Source organism: Mustela nigripes, chromosome 15, assembly GCF_022355385.1.
Source record: "Mustela nigripes isolate SB6536 chromosome 15, MUSNIG.SB6536, whole genome shotgun sequence".
Classification (NCBI taxonomy): Eukaryota; Metazoa; Chordata; class Mammalia; order Carnivora; family Mustelidae; genus Mustela; species Mustela nigripes.
In genome coordinates, this window is record NC_081571.1 from 74,167,887 (window position 1) to 74,183,260 (window position 15,374).

The window sequence follows — 15,374 nt, forward strand, 5'->3', positions numbered from 1 at the left end:
TTATACTTGGAGCACATTGGAATCTGGACTGGTGCATTTCAAATGCTTGGTGGCTGTATATGGCTGGTGCTGCCATATTGGACAGCCCATTCTTAAATACCAGATGGTATGGACTGAATTGCTCCCACCTTGAGGTGAGTGGGGATGGCCTTTTGAACCCCATTGCTAGCCAGTCATTGGCTGTAGGGCTGAGAAGGGGTAGCTCCCCGGCATGATGGAGAACTCGTGTCTGGTTAAGGCAAATGGGCCAGACTAGGGAGCAGGTGTGCGTGGTGCGTAGTCAATGCGGCAGCTGGGGGGTGCTGCGCTGCTTGCTCCAGGTGGGCCCCCGCAGCATCTGCTACAGGTGGGGTGGGAAGAATGGCCTGGTGGGGGGCCAGATGGGGTGATGGAATTTCAGAGCTGGTGTGTATAGTTTCCTGGTGCTCTAACTTTGTGGAGGCAAAGCCAGAGAATTGTGAGCTTTATCATCTCTCAGATAACAGGTATCCAACCTCGATTTTGACAGAAGGTCATGCTGGTGAGGCTCCAAAGACTAAATAGTTAGTGTCTGTTTTGAAGAAAAAGCTGTGCTTAAGTGAAAAAGCCTGACTTCGGTGTTTTTGGAGGGCGTTCCCATGGAAGGTCGTTACTGTTCAAATGCTGTTGTAAGTACTGAGCTGGTGCTTCCTACCTCCGTGTCCTGAAACATGGAGGGGACCTTTCCTTGGAAAGTTGGAAGCTGAAGCACTAGCTAATGTGGAACTTTACCTTGGTAAGATCACCTTCTGGCTCCATGTTAATCCCCAGTTTTGAGGCTCGTGGCTGCTTTGAAGCAGAGCGCATCCTGATGATGAATGAGCCGGTTAGAGGACTGAAGCATTACCCGGAATGCCACTGTGGGTGTGTTGGGAATAACAGTAACTTTGGTTTTTGCATTAGCATTTGTTTTTAAGCTAGTGTTTACCTTTTTCTTTTTTTAAAGATAACCTTGTAAGATTTACTAGTTTGAGCTGCCACCTGAGGCCATGTTCTGAATGTGAAAACAGGCGCTGTGTTCAAAAAACATTTATTTCCCTGTTTGCAATGACTGGTAGGCTTGTATCCAGTTTGTTGAAAAGCTGTAGCATTTCTCCCTTTTTTTGGGTAACAGGGTTTTTCCCCCCTTTAAGATTTTATTTATTTATTTCACAGAGATCTCAAGGAGGTAGAGAAGCATCAGAGAGAGGGGAGAAGCAGGCTGCCTGCTGAGCAGAGAGCCCGATGCGGGGCTTGATCCCAGGACCCTGGGATCATGACCCAAGCTGAAGGCAGAGGCTTTAACCCACTGAGTCACCCAGGTGCCCCTTGGGTAGCAGTTACTGTGTGCTTACTGTAACGTGCAAATCTGAGTGTGGGTCAGAGCTCTTGACTATTACTGCTCCAAAGGTAACTCCCAAATGGTCTGGTACAACTTTAAGAAGGGGACAGCTGCATTACTGGGTTTAGTTATTGCTTAATATCATATTTTGTTGGTGCTTTACAGTCTGTAAAGATTTATGTGATCCTTTTAACAGCTGTGGGAAAGCCGGGAGGTGTCTTCACATTTTATTGAAAGGAAATTGGGGTCCAGAGAAACGATCTGCCTGACTAGGACGAAACTGTGAGGCAGGGGAGCTAAGAGCGGACTCAGGTCTTGTGACTCTGGAGGTTCTGCTGCTTGTCATGGGCCACACTGTGAGCCATTTCCTTTCTAAGTGTGTGAAATAGACACCATCTTTACCTTGTAGAAGGGAACCAATGCTAAGGGGTAATTCGGAAGTCATTTGTACACACTGACCTAATTCTCCTTTTGCCTGTGATAGGCTAAACAGTCTTTAGAGTTGGAGTTAGTTCAGGTTTTTCCCTAGGACTCCTCGTTTTAGGAAGTACCTTTAAAGAATCTGGACTGCAAGCACCTGGGTGGCTCATTCGGTTTAGTGTCAAACTCCTGATCTCAGCTCAGGTCTTGATCTTGTGGTTGTGAGTTCAAGCCTCCAGCATGGAGCCTACTTAAAATTTTTTGGGGTGTGCCTGCGTGGCTCAGATGGTTAAGCCTCTGCCTTCGGCTCAGGTCATGATCCCAGGGTCCTGGGATCCTGCTTCTCCCTCTCCCTCTGTTGCTCCCCTGCTTGTGTTCTCTCACTCTGTCAGATAAATAAAATCCTAAAAAATTCTTTTTTGTGTTGGGCTTGTAGTCAGTTAGTTATATCCTTAACAAAAATAATAGAATTCTGTGTAGAGGTTCAGATTAGCAGATTTCTACTAACTGTTCTCTGTATTAAAAAAAAAATTGGGGGGCCTCTGGCTGGCTCAGTTGCTGGAGCGTGCAGCTTCTAATCTTGGGGTTGTGAATTCCACCCCCACATTGGGTGTAGAGATTACAGAAATAAATAGGAAAATTTTATCTTATATCTCTACAGAATTGTCCGATTTTTGGCTTGTATTCTTCATAACTTTGGGCTTCCATGAAGGTCTGCTGGGAGTGAACAGCAATAGGCAAGGCTTTTATGGGGCTGCTACAAACCGGTTCCGACTGGCTGTGGAAGTGGCCCAAGCACTTGTTTTTTCTTTAGAGTTCAGGTGTTACAGTTCTGCTTGGATAATTTCTACTTCTAGTTATTTGGCTCACTGGGGAATCTATGTTTTTTAATATTTGGGGCCATATTATTACAAATTCACATGTGTACAAGGTGTGTGTGTGTGTGTGTGTGTGTGTATACATATATATGTTTGTACTGATGGTAAGGTACAGTCTTAGATCTTCAGAATCAAGTATTTTACATAGTAATAAAAGATTCCAAAAAATCAGCTCGATCACTTAGATTCAGTGCTACAGCTCCTACATTTTGGTCAGGTGTAACTTAGAGGGGATTTAATTTTAGGAACTGTGGCATAGACCTATTTTAGTCTAGTGTTGGTTTCCTAAAGGTAAGTAGAGTATAATTGAGTCAGCTGGCCCAAATATTGCTCAGAGTTTGGCCACTTGAAATTTCTGAATGGTTCTGGGAGAGAAACTTTCTCCTTTTGGGGTAAGTTTAGCTTGTTCTTCATGGGCTCATCTCATGAAAAAGAGTTTTGAGGTTTTTATTCCCAGAGGTAGCCTAGAAACTTAATGCATAATTCATATTTATTAAAATCTATGAAATTAGCTCTATTTCTACCAAGTAGCTCTGCATGTTTGTTCCTCTCGGAGTAGTTGAGCAGTGAGATCTGGGTCCCCATGTTCTTGGCCTGTATGTTGACTTTGGTTGGATTGATTGCATTTTCTCTCACGATCGTCAGAGTTTTGTACATGTTAGATATCCCTGTGTTCTGCTCTTGCTTTTGGATAATAGTGGTTTTTGTTAGTAAGAGACCCTATCGAAGCTTTCCTTCTTAGAAGAGAGCAGAGGGGTCAGAGTGGTTGGTTCAAGTCCTAGAGTTAGGGTTAGAACTCAGATTTCTTCTCCTGTAGCTCTTTTTTTTTTTTTTTTTTTTTTAAATAAAGACTTTATTTATTTATTTGACAGAGAGAGAACCAGTGAGAGATGGAACACAAGCAGGTGAGCAGCAGAGTTAGAGGGAGAAGCAGGCTTCCCACCGAGCAGGCAGCCTGATGTGGGTCTCAATCTAAGGACGCTGGGATCATGACCTGATGCTTAACAATGAGCCACCCAGGTGCCCCCTTCCATAGTTCTTTGCTGGGTGTCAGGCTGCCTTATTTATTTATTTATTTATTTGAGAACGAGAGAGCGCTCAAGAGTGCATAGAGGAAGAGGGAGAAGCAGACTCCCCACTGAACAGGGAGCCCAAGCCAGAGCTCAATCCCAGGACCCTGGGATCAAGACCTGAGCCAAAGGCAGACGCTTAACCAGCTGAGCCACCCAGCCTCTTTGCAGGTTCCCTTCCCCAGACATGAACATCACTATTGTTCTCACTCTCTGAAGCTGATTCGAATACCTCAAATGTCCACCTCAGGTTATGTCTTGTCTCTGGAAGACGCACATTTGGTTTGTGCCCATTGGGTTTTTGCCATCAGGATTCACTCACAGCCTTTATTTGTTAGTGATGAAAGACAGGTTTTTGTCATTTGTAAAAGTACTATGTTGATCTGTTTATGCAGCAGACCATTATGTGCCTTATAGTATTAGGGAGAGTTTGTAAAAATGTAAACTGTTTCGTTGTTACATTTTATAAAATGGATAGGAAGCTGGTATATTTACTGTGTGTAAATATCCCCGTGCTGCCTTGCTGCAGTATAAATCTGAGAAATTCCCAGGAAGCTTTTGCTTTTCTTTATTCTTAAAATTTGTTTTCTTAGTTTGTTTTCTGCTTTGGCTGAGGCTGTAAACACAAGACCTGATTTTTCCAGGGAAGAAGAATTACCTTTATCCTAATCAGTCTGGTGTAGGAGTAAATATGTCTGTTCTACTGAAGGCAGCGGAAGACTGAATTTTTATTGGGCATGTAAAGAGTGGCTAGACCCTCCAGGTAAATTTTTGTTTCCTCCTCAAATCCTGTCTTTGCAGAGACATCGGTGTTAATGTGGGAGGTCTGTTACTTTTTTATTTTCTCAAACTCCAGAATGCTTTGAATGGATCTAAGCTTAAATCTTGCAACCATTGCAACCTAGCCTGAGGACTTTTGACAAATTAAAATTCTCTGGATTCCCTTTACTCATTTTTCTTTAAGATTTTATTTATTCATTTGAGAGAGGGAGACAAAGCCCAAGCCGGGGGAGAGGCAGAGGGAGAAGCAAGACGTCCCACTGAGCTGGAGCCCGATATGGGGCTCCGTGCCAGGACCTGGAGATCACCACCTGAGCCATCCAGGTGTGCACCTCCCCTTACTGATTTTTAAAATTGGGCCTAGGGGCGCTTGGGTGGCTCAGTGGGCTAATGCCTCTACCTTCAGCTCAAGTCATGATATCGGGGTCCTGAGATAGAGCCCCACATTGGGCTCACTGCTCAGTGGGGAGCCTGATTCCCCCTCCATCTCTGCCTGCCTCTCTGTGTCCTTGTGATTTCTGTCAAAAAAAAAAAAAAAAAAAAAAAGAATTGGGCCTAATACTCTTGAACTTAGAGGGATGTCTGAAGGTGTGCAAGAGTGAGTTTTGATCTTTAGAAGGGATGGAGTATGGAGTGTGTTTGCCAGTCTCAGACCATTGTCTTAACTAGTCTTTTACTTGATACTGTGGGCTTCATTGTCTAAAGTATATCTTTCTTATCTATTTTTTAAAAAAGATTTATTTGAGAGCGAGAATGTGAGCCAGCTAGCCAGCCTGAGAGAGCACAAGGTGGGGGGTGAGGGAGGGGCAGAGGGAGAGGGAAAAGCAGACGCCCCCTTGAGCTGGAAGCCCGACGTGGGGCTTAATCCCAGGCCCCTGGGATCATGACCAGAGCCCAGCGGAAGGGAGCTGCTTGACTGAGCCATCCAGGCTCCCATTACCTTCACTTTTGTATTAAGATTACATTTTGTAATTTGGGGCTTGATGCTTTACCAATTATATGAATTTTTGAGTTTATTGAAAAATGTTGCTATAAAAACATTTGCTTCTTAATTGCTTTGTCTTCTTAGAAACACTAAGAGGTAGTGCTGGTTGCCTTTCACTCCCCCTACCTTCTGTTCATCTTTTTTTTTTTTTTTTTTTTTTTGATCTAGCTTTATCGGTGACTACTGGGTAAATTGTTCTCTTAAATCTTTGACTATAAATTTTATTAGTGATGATTGCTCATGTTTTAAAGCCTTAAGATACATTTTTTACACAAACATTTATAATAACGAAGTAGAGGTGAACTTGATTATTACCATTACCTTTTCACTGTGCCAGAAAAAGTAAAAGAAGAAATCATGTTCAAGATAATAGCAAACAAAAAGTTGTATTACTTTCTGGTCCCTGTTAAAATGGAAGCTCCTTAAAAGCCAAGACTCCTATTTTATGTTGTATGAGGTTCTGTGTTGTAGGTGACCTTAGGATCCTGCTGCTGTGTCAGTCTGCCTAATCAGACCTTTTTTCTTCAAATTTTATTTGACCCATTGACCTTTGTTTTTTTTTTTTTAAGTTTTTATTTTAATTCCAGTTAACATACATTTTGTTATATTAGTTTTAGATGTACGGTATAGTGATTCAACGCTTATACGTATCCCCCAGTGCTTATCACAAGTGCACTCTTGAATCCCCCACCCCTCTGGTAACGTCAGTTCTCTATAATTAAGATTGACCCATTGACTCTTATTTTACTTTTCTAGAGATCCTTCTGTTGCCTTTTGGTTTCTCTTGTGTGCCAAAGGGATATGTCTGAAGTTATGATTTATCTTCCACAGTTAGGGCCTGTGGCTTGGAACTACATACATTGATCGGTAAAATATTTTAGGTAGAAGCATACTGGAAGAATTACCCTGAAAAAAATATTTTTAAAGCCCATTCAAGTATCGGTAATTCATTTCTTTCTTTCTTTCTTTTTTTTTTTTTTGGTAGCATGTTCCACACTACTCAAGACCGCACTTAATGGTGTCCCGTCGTCTCTGTTCAGCAGGATATGATTCTAATGAAAAAGTAAGTATTTAAATACTTTGAATAGCAAAGTTATAATGGTTTTACTTTGTCTCCATGCTGTGTTCACTGGACAGATTGTAAATTTTATTAATGATGTGTAATTACTGCTCTAATGTCATAGGTTTTATAGGTGCTCAATCTTTCTTTCTTCATTGTGGGCCACAATCTGAGTCTTAAATTTTGGTATCTATACCAAAAATTGAATAAATTTATAGTGTTTCCCTTGTATTCAGTAGAATAACATAACATTCTTAAATTCTGGGCATTGGAGAGATTTTGATTAAACTACTGATTTTTCTTCCATTTAATATTTATAGGATTAATTTTGAAGGCATTTTTATAATTGTAAATTTTGTAATTTATAAAATTGTAAATTATAAATTTTGGGACAAGAGAATTCTAGTGAAAATCCTGATAGAGGATAATGGTTGAGGCTGTTATATGAGATTGGGTGGACGTGGAAGTGGTGATTATTGGGGTAAACACAATTTGTGACAGTGAAGGCCTCAAAGAGGACAGGAAGGAGTTTTGGTTAAGGAATAGTTCAGGTTGAATGTCATGAAGGCCAAACTGGTGAATGATTATTTGAGAATGAAGTAGCGGAGGTACGTTCTAAATCATCTCTTGAAGTAAATAAAACTCAGAAGAATCCAGAGGCTTGGAGGGACACTTGGGTGGCTCAGTTCAGTTAAGCATCTGCCTTCAGCTCAGGTTATGATCCCAGAGTTCTGGGATCAAGCCCTGTATCAGACTCCTTGTTCAGTGGGGAACCTGCTTCTTGCTCTGTCTGCCACGCCCCCTACTTGTGTGCTATCCTCTCGTGCGCGCGCTCCCTCTCTTTCTCTCTCTCTGACAAATAAATAAATAAAATCTTGAAAATAAATTCTGGAGGCTTGGAGAAAGGGTCTATTTCACTGTAGTTCAGTAGCAATACAATAACACAATTGCAGGGCATATAATTTTAAATTTTCTCATAGTCACATTAAGAAAATTTTTAACAGTATGTTTCAATTCTCTATCTAAAGTGTCACTTTTTATACTGATTATATATTGAAATATCAGTAAGATACTTTACATTCTTCTTTTTGTTTTGTACCAGACCTTCTAAATCTAGTATATAATTTATACATCTGGCAGTTTGATTCGATTAGCCACATTTGAAGAGCTCAGTAGCCTTGTAGCTGGTGGTTACTTTATTGGACAGCACTGGTCCAGATGAATTAGCTGTGATAAACTCACTATTATGAAATCATGTTTCTTAATTTTTTTGTTTTTTTTTGAAGATTTATTTGCATGAGGAGGGGGAGGAGTAGAGGGAGAGAATCTCAAGCCAACTTCTCACTGTGCACAGAGCTGGACATGGGCCTCTGGTCCATGACCCATGAGATCATGACCTGAGCCGCAAACAAGAGTTGGATGCTTGACCGACTGAGCTACCCAGGTGCCCCAAAACCCATGGTTTAGTATGAAAACTTCAGCATAGATAGTATGCCTTGGGGTGCTTGTATGTCTATGTATTTCTGCATACGTGTTGAGTTCAGTCTAGTAGTGAGCTGTCCTACCTAGAAACATTCTACGGAGTAGTCAGCTAGTACTTGTACTAGAGGTCACAGTCCAGAGTGAGGGGCAGTCTAGAATACTACAAAGGCTCCAGCTGTCTTTCTCTCTGTTAGCTCTGGTAGCCTTCCTCGTTAGCTATAATAGTTGTTAGAAATGGGCTGTCACTGATGAAATTAGTGCTGTGCAAGGTACGTGTTCTGGCTCTTAATATTAATTCTTAGCCCCTTAAGGAGCAGAATGGAAGAATCCAGTTGACCTTTGATTCTTTTTTTTTTTTTTTTAAGATTTTATTTATTCATTTGATATAGAGAGACACAAGAGGGAACTTCCAGCAAGCAGGGGAAGTGGGAGAGGGAGAAGCAGGCTTCCTGCTGAGCAGGGTGATTAATGTGGGACTAGATCCCAGGACGGCGGGATCATGACCTGAGCCAAAGGCAGACGCTTGGCAGAGAGCCTGATGCGGGGCTCAATCCCAGGACCCTGAGATGGTAACCTGAGCCAAAAGCAGAGGCTTAACCCACTGAGCCACCCAGGTGCCCCGGTGTAGTTGTATTATAGCACTTACCACACTTTGTCGTGATTGTGCAATATTGTACATTGAAGTTGTCAAATGTTCTTGATGTTTCCCTGTAATTTTTGATGCAGAGGGAATTTTAAAATTGGTATGAATTTATTTGTATTTATATTTTTATATGCATAGCTTATCTGCAAGAATATACAGGAAATTGGTAATAGTAGCTGCTTTTGGAACAAAGACCTGGGTGTCTCTATAGTATATTGCCTTTGGTATCTTTTATTTTTTTTATTTTTTATTTTTTAAAGATTTTGTTTATTTGACAGACAGAGATCACAAGTAGGCAGAAAGGCAGGCAGAGAGAGAGGAGGAAGTAGGCTCCCTGTTGAGCAGAGAGCCCAATGTGGGGCTTGATCCCAGGATCCTGGGATCATGACCTAAGCTGAAGGCAGAGGCTTTAGCCCACTGAGCCACCCAGCGCCCCTGACTTTGGTATCTTTTAAACCCTGAACCATATACATATGTTTATTTGAGAGAATATCTTATGTATGGGAAGTTAATTGATGTAATCAGCTTTATTTAGCTTGTGCACTAATTGGTGTTAACAGTCCTGTATTGGTCAGGGTTCTTTAGACAGACTGAACCAGTAGGATATATATGGAGATCTGCTGGCTCCCAGTTGAGGCCAAGTCCCGTGATCTTCCCCCTGCAAGCCCAAGACACAGGAAACATGCTAGTGTAATTCTGGCTGGGAGCCAGCGGTGTCAGTAAGTCCGAGGAAGAAGACCCATGCCCCAGCTCAATCAGAAAGGCAAAACAAACACTTCTTTCCTCTACTTGTTCTCTCTCGGGCCCTCCATGGATGAGATAGTGCTCCCCCACTTTGGGGAGGGCAGTGTACGGGGCTGAATCTGCTGACACGCATGTTAGTCTCCTCTGGAAACACACTAGACACACCCAGAAGTCACGTTTCATCTGAGCACCCTGTGGCCCAGTTGCACATAAAATGGACCGTCGCAAGCCCTGCGCAGGGAAGTCGTGTAGGTGCAGATACTCGTTCTGATAGAGATTTTGCCCTGTTCGATAGGCTCATACTCCTAGATTTGGCATAAACAGTGTGGTGTGTGGCCCAAAGGAGTGAATAATAAAAGCTATGGCTAACACGTCCTGGGAATAAATTGTGTGCTGGGCACTGCTCTCAACACCGTCAGGGTGTTCTTTCGCATTCTCTCAGCCTCTCGAGGAACGTGCTATTATTACTGTCCTTTTACATACCAGGAAATGAGGGTCAAGAAGGGTGGCTTGCCCTTTTGTGGTAAGCACAGGGTATTCCATGTAAGTGATGAGTCACTAAATTCTACTCCTGAAGCCAGTATGACACTGTATGTTTACTAACTTGAATTGGAATAAAAACTTGGAAGGAAGGAGAAGAACACGAAAAGGGTGGCTTGGCCACACAGGAGCATGTGGTAGGGTTGGGATTACAGCCTGGGCGCTTTGGTTCCGGACTGGCTCTTAACTATATTCTGCCACTCAGATAAAAATTAGGATGGAGTTCTTAATCCCTATAATGTTATAATTTGTTACATTAGCTGTAACAGTTGCTGCATGTGTAATTTCATTGTTTATGCTGTTTCTATCAGGTGTCATCTGTTTCATACATACTAAAATGTACATTTTAAAATGAAGTTCAAAGAAGTACAGTTTTGTTTTTTTTTTAAATATTCTTCGGGTTCAGCAGGGGTTTACCATGACCACTTGGGTGTAGAAAGGCAGATGAGTTTGCAGTCTCAGGCTGGGGGTGGGATTAGGATACTTTAAGGGCCCATCTGTGCAAGGCTCTGAATGATGCAGGTTCTGTCAGATTAGGAGTTTACCAATTTTTTTTTCTTAAAGATTTTATTTATTTATTTGACAGAGAGAGATCACAAGTAGGCAGAGAAGCAGGCAGAGAGAGAGGAGGAAGCAGGCTCCCTGCTGAGCAGACAGCCCGATGCGGGGCTCGATCCCAGGACCCTGGGATCATGACCTGAGCCAAAGGCAGAGGCTTTAACCCACTGAGCCACCCAGGCACCCCAGGAGTTTACCAATTTTTAAGGCAGAGGCATGTCTCAGTTTGGTTCTGTGCAAGGCTCTGAATGATGCGGGTTCTGTCCGATTAGGAGTTTACCAACTTTTAAGGCAGAGGCATGTCTCAGTTTGGTGGAATAAGCCATGTATAACATGAAGGTTAGACCAAGACTTTGAAAGCCTTTTCTGATGCTGAGATTGTGACTCCCTGTTGGGTTAAAATACTGTTTTCGGTTATGTAAGAGGACTTTTAAGATCATATATAGCTTTAACTTTCTTTTGGAAATGTAACTAAAACTTTTTCTCTAGTTCTATTTAACTTATAATAATTCACTAATCCAGAAATAGTTGCATACTAAAATGTATCCAAATTACTTGTAATTGTGTTTCTTTAAAAGGATTAGCCTGTACAGTTTTAGAATAGTAAGAGAACCTTATTAAATAGTTTCCCCCTTAGAATGTTATCAGTTTATATGTGGAAGTAAAGATCTACAGAGATTGATTGATTTGCTTCAAGTCAGATAGGTTATTGTTAGTGGCAATGCTGGGCTAAGAATTGAGGTCTCTAACTCCACGCAGAATGGACCTCTATTATGAGGCCTCAGCTGCTTCAAAATGGGGCTGTATTGTATTCAAATAGCAGAACCTGCTTGGTCTGGGAATCTTTGGGTATAAGCATAATTAGTTTCTCTTCTTAGTTACTGAAAATACCATTTAATGCCCAACAAAGATGATGGAAAAATTAGACTTTCCTTTGATGAACAACTCATGACCTTAGAATTTGTCTGAATCTAGAATATAAATTACCGAGTAAGTGGTCAAGCAATTCTATCTAAAGTTTTTTAGCATTCAGAAGTGTCATTTGAAGATTATCTTCTGGCAAGAGAATTTATAAATATCCCCTTAGTCTACTTATGATTACTGCATCTAATTGGTGCTTTAACAGAGTGATTACAGGGCCAGATCCTACCAGATGAGTTTAATAGCAGCCTGGTTGTGGATGAACATATGTATGATATTTAATACTGTTCTAGGAAGTAACGTTTTTTAAGATCACTTCCAGTGTTGTGGGAAAGCTTGTTTTCCAAAGTGAGAGTAACAATTTCTGATGTGTGTTTTTTTTCTCTTTAGACTTTTGATAAAATTCTTATTGCTAATAGAGGAGAAATTGCATGTAGGGTGAGTAGAATTTTAATCTTATTTTTCCATTTTCCTTTGTGAATTTTATTATTAAATCCCTTTAAATCCAAATCCCTGATAATAGATAATGTTTATGTATTTTAAAATAGGTTATTAAAACTTGCAAGAAGATGGGCATTAAGACGGTTGCCATCCATAGTGATGTTGATGCTAGTTCTGTAAGTATATTTTTGCTTTATTTGAATCAGAACCTTATTTATTTGTAGTTAAAAAAAAAAAAGGTAGAAGATGTTAAGTTCTTTTTTTCCCCCTTGGCTCGAAAAGGATACACACAATTACAAAAAAAAAAAAATAAATTACTGACTCCTGTATTAAGCAAAATGGAAGCATCAAAATGTCTTTAATATGTGTCTAAACTTTTTTCCCCCAAGGTTTTAAAAACTTGCTAGTTTAAAAATTGCTAGACTTGGTTGCTGACCACGAAGTAGATTTGAGCAAAGCTTGAAGAAGTTCAGTTCAAAGCTTCATGAGCTGTTTGTACCATGCTGCCTTTTGAGAGCACATTTTCCCACAGCTGAATTCTGTTTAATTGTTTTAACCTTCCTGAATGCTTCGTTTTCAGTTGAAAGTTTGATAAAAGAAGGATAGGCTAATACTAATTGGACATAGACACAAGGAATAGTATAAAGCAGTGAATGATACATTATTTTATTGGGGATTTTTAACCACAGCAGGCACATTTAGCAGTAATAAACTATGAAGGAGTAGAAAAAAATCCCATGAGAAAGGAATGTAAATTATTGGAACTTTAGGGTATGAAATATAAGAAGTTGTACTTAAAGTGTTTTTCATTCTTGCACACTACTTTTGGTAACAAGACCTATTGGTAATGTCAGCTTTTACTGTATAGTAGTATAATGTGGAAATTTTGAGTATTTGTGATTTCTTGTTTTACCTATTCAATGTTCATTTAGCTCAATTGTGACTGTCTTCCTTCTTTAAAAAAAGAAGAGAACTGTTGTGGGCTTCTCTAATTTCCTGAAAATAAAGGTTAACTATTTATCTTGTTTATTTGATGGATACATTTAAAATTGTTATTGTTTACTTAAAAACAGTTAAATGAAGCAATTAAATAAACTTATTTTATGTATGTAGGGTTTTTTTTTTTTTTTAATAGTAGTTTCTGGCCTCTTTTCTTTGCTAATAATTTGTTTTAACTGATAACTTCAATAGTAGTTTATATTCCTTACAAGATAGTCATGAAATCATGAGAAAACTATTACTTTAATCTCTTTCTTGATCACTAAACTAAGGCATTTATCAACCGCAAATTCCTTTAGAAAAAATTTTGTGTCACCCTAAGGCTAGTAATAGATTTAAAATTCCTCCTCCTTGGGATGCCTGGCTGGCTCCGTTGGTGGAGTGTGCCACTCTTGATCTTGGGATTGTGAGTCTGAGTCCTGCATTGGGTGGAAAGATTACTTTCAGATTTTAAAAACAAAACAAAACAACAACAACAATAAAAATAAAAAACCCAGGTGTGCTTGGGTGGCTCAGTGGGTTAAAGCCTCTGCCTTTGGCTCAGGTCATGATTCCAGGACCTTGGGATCGAGCCCCGCATCAGGCTCTCTGCTCAGTGGAGATCCTGCTTCCTCTAGTCTCTCTCTCTCTGCCTACTTGTGATCTCTGTCAAATAAAGAAATAAAATCTTAAAAACAAAAACCCAGAACCCCGACAACAAAACCCTCTCCTTGTCCTGTGTTCATTTTCATTGTGTTCGTAGTTCCTGAGGTGTTTTCATTCATGGGTGAATTAAGAGAAAAAGGTTTGAATTGTGGACAGTCACTGTTTTTACATCAAGTCTGATAGTAACCTTTTACTTATTTTTTCTCCTATCAGAGTACAGGTAGTTCTCTATCCTGTGTTCTCATGAAGAGCACTGTTGGCATGGATTGTCCAGAATTATATTTTGATTTTTTTCATGTTTATATTCCATTGTTGGTGTTCTGGCCCTTAATAGCATGACTACCTTTTCCCATTCTTAAATTTCTTTCTTTCTTTTTTGTTTTAAAGATTTTATTGATTTATCTGAGAGAGAGCATGAGAGGGGAGAAGGTCAGAGGGAGAAGCAGACTCCCCATGGAACTGGGAGCCCCACGTGGGACTCGATCCTAGGACTCCAGAATCATGACCTGAGCCAAAGGCAGTCACTTAACCAACTGAGCCACCCAGGTGCCCCCCATTCTTAAATTTTTGGTTTTGTGTTCTTGTTAGGTGGAAGCTAGACTTGACCAGGGGAAGGAGTGCCCTGAGACAGAGTCCCAAGTCCGTCAAGTGGAATGATAGAGATACGAACTAGAGGCGAGGATCAGGATAAGTAAGCTACACATTAAAAGTCTGGGAGCACAATATCCTGACCCTGTGGCTTCCAAGGCCTTGAGGCTGACAGACCAGAGAGCCCCAGGTGCAGAAAATGTGCTCTCCTCTTCCTCTGCTCCAGGGTAACCCCAAGACTCACTTGGATCATGGGTAGAGCCCCCGGCTCCCGCCATGGAGAAAGTCTGCCTTGACAGGTACTAACCTTGTAGGGTCAAAAACTCCTCCTTCCAACCTGTGGGAGGAGTTTCTGAAACTACTGAAGCCTTCTTGCATTAGAGACCTCTGTCCTGTCTGTCACAGCTCCTCACAGCCCAGAGAGATCCAGTAATACCCAATCCTGAACGACCCAGAGGACTTCCTGCTCTCCCATCTTGAGAGTGAACTGTCAGCTTTACTGAAGTGCTTTGCACTTGCTACTTTCAGGCTGTCTTTATTCGAATGCTGGTCCTCATGTAAATCTCGTGGCGAATCCAAGTACCCAGACCTCCATTCACGGAACACAGACTCTCTCACCCGTAGCATTCTGATCTAGAGCTAGAGTGTCCCTTTCCAGGCTTTGAAAAAACTAGTTTCAAAAGAGATGGTCTAAGTTTTAAGATGGCCTTTCATATCCTTCTAAAGCGGAGATGGTAGTTTCATATAGTAAAGACTTTTAGTCACTTTTTGCTGCAAGTGGAAAGGAAATGAGTCTACCAGATACTACAGTACATCATTTAGAGTAAGACTGACCAGTCCCCGCGGTGCAGGCATGCGTGCTCAGCCAGAGCTTCTCTTAGTATGATCTATTTTAAGTCCTTTACTAAAAACATACTATTCAGGATAATAATGCTAGTTGGGATGTTCGAAGTTCAATTTAGGCCTCAGCAGTAGAGCCATATCTGCTCTTTGCTTTCTGTGTCAGTCTCAAGAAAGCCACAGGGGTGAGTTCCTCTGATGGTTTATTTTGCTTCCTTCACGTGTGATTCAAAAAAGATTACCATCATACCTAATCAGCTTTACAATATGGGTAATCTGAATGAGATGTGCTTTTCAGATGTCTGGTTAATGTTACAATGTTTGTTTTCAAGAGGTGAGCATCTAAAGTGTTACTTGGAGTACAAAAATCTTATGTTTCTTATATGTTAATTTCTTAAATGGAAATGTAAATATTGCAGCAGGAAAGTACTATAACAGTTG

The 15,374-nt window shown here is 40.7% G+C and overlaps 1 protein-coding gene across 2 annotated transcripts in view; it reads left to right on the plus strand.

Moving 5' to 3' along the window:
* The window catches only part of PCCA (propionyl-CoA carboxylase subunit alpha), a 413,253-nt gene that overhangs the window by 26,209 nt on the left and 371,670 nt on the right, over positions 1 to 15,374 (plus strand). For both annotated transcript variants that reach the window (XM_059378122.1, XM_059378121.1), the window contains 3 exons: positions 6,458 to 6,535; positions 11,811 to 11,858; positions 11,969 to 12,037. In XM_059378122.1, coding sequence (XP_059234105.1) covers positions 6,458 to 6,535; positions 11,811 to 11,858; positions 11,969 to 12,037 — 195 coding nt within the window. The remainder of the gene's footprint in view (positions 1 to 6,457; positions 6,536 to 11,810; positions 11,859 to 11,968; positions 12,038 to 15,374) is intronic.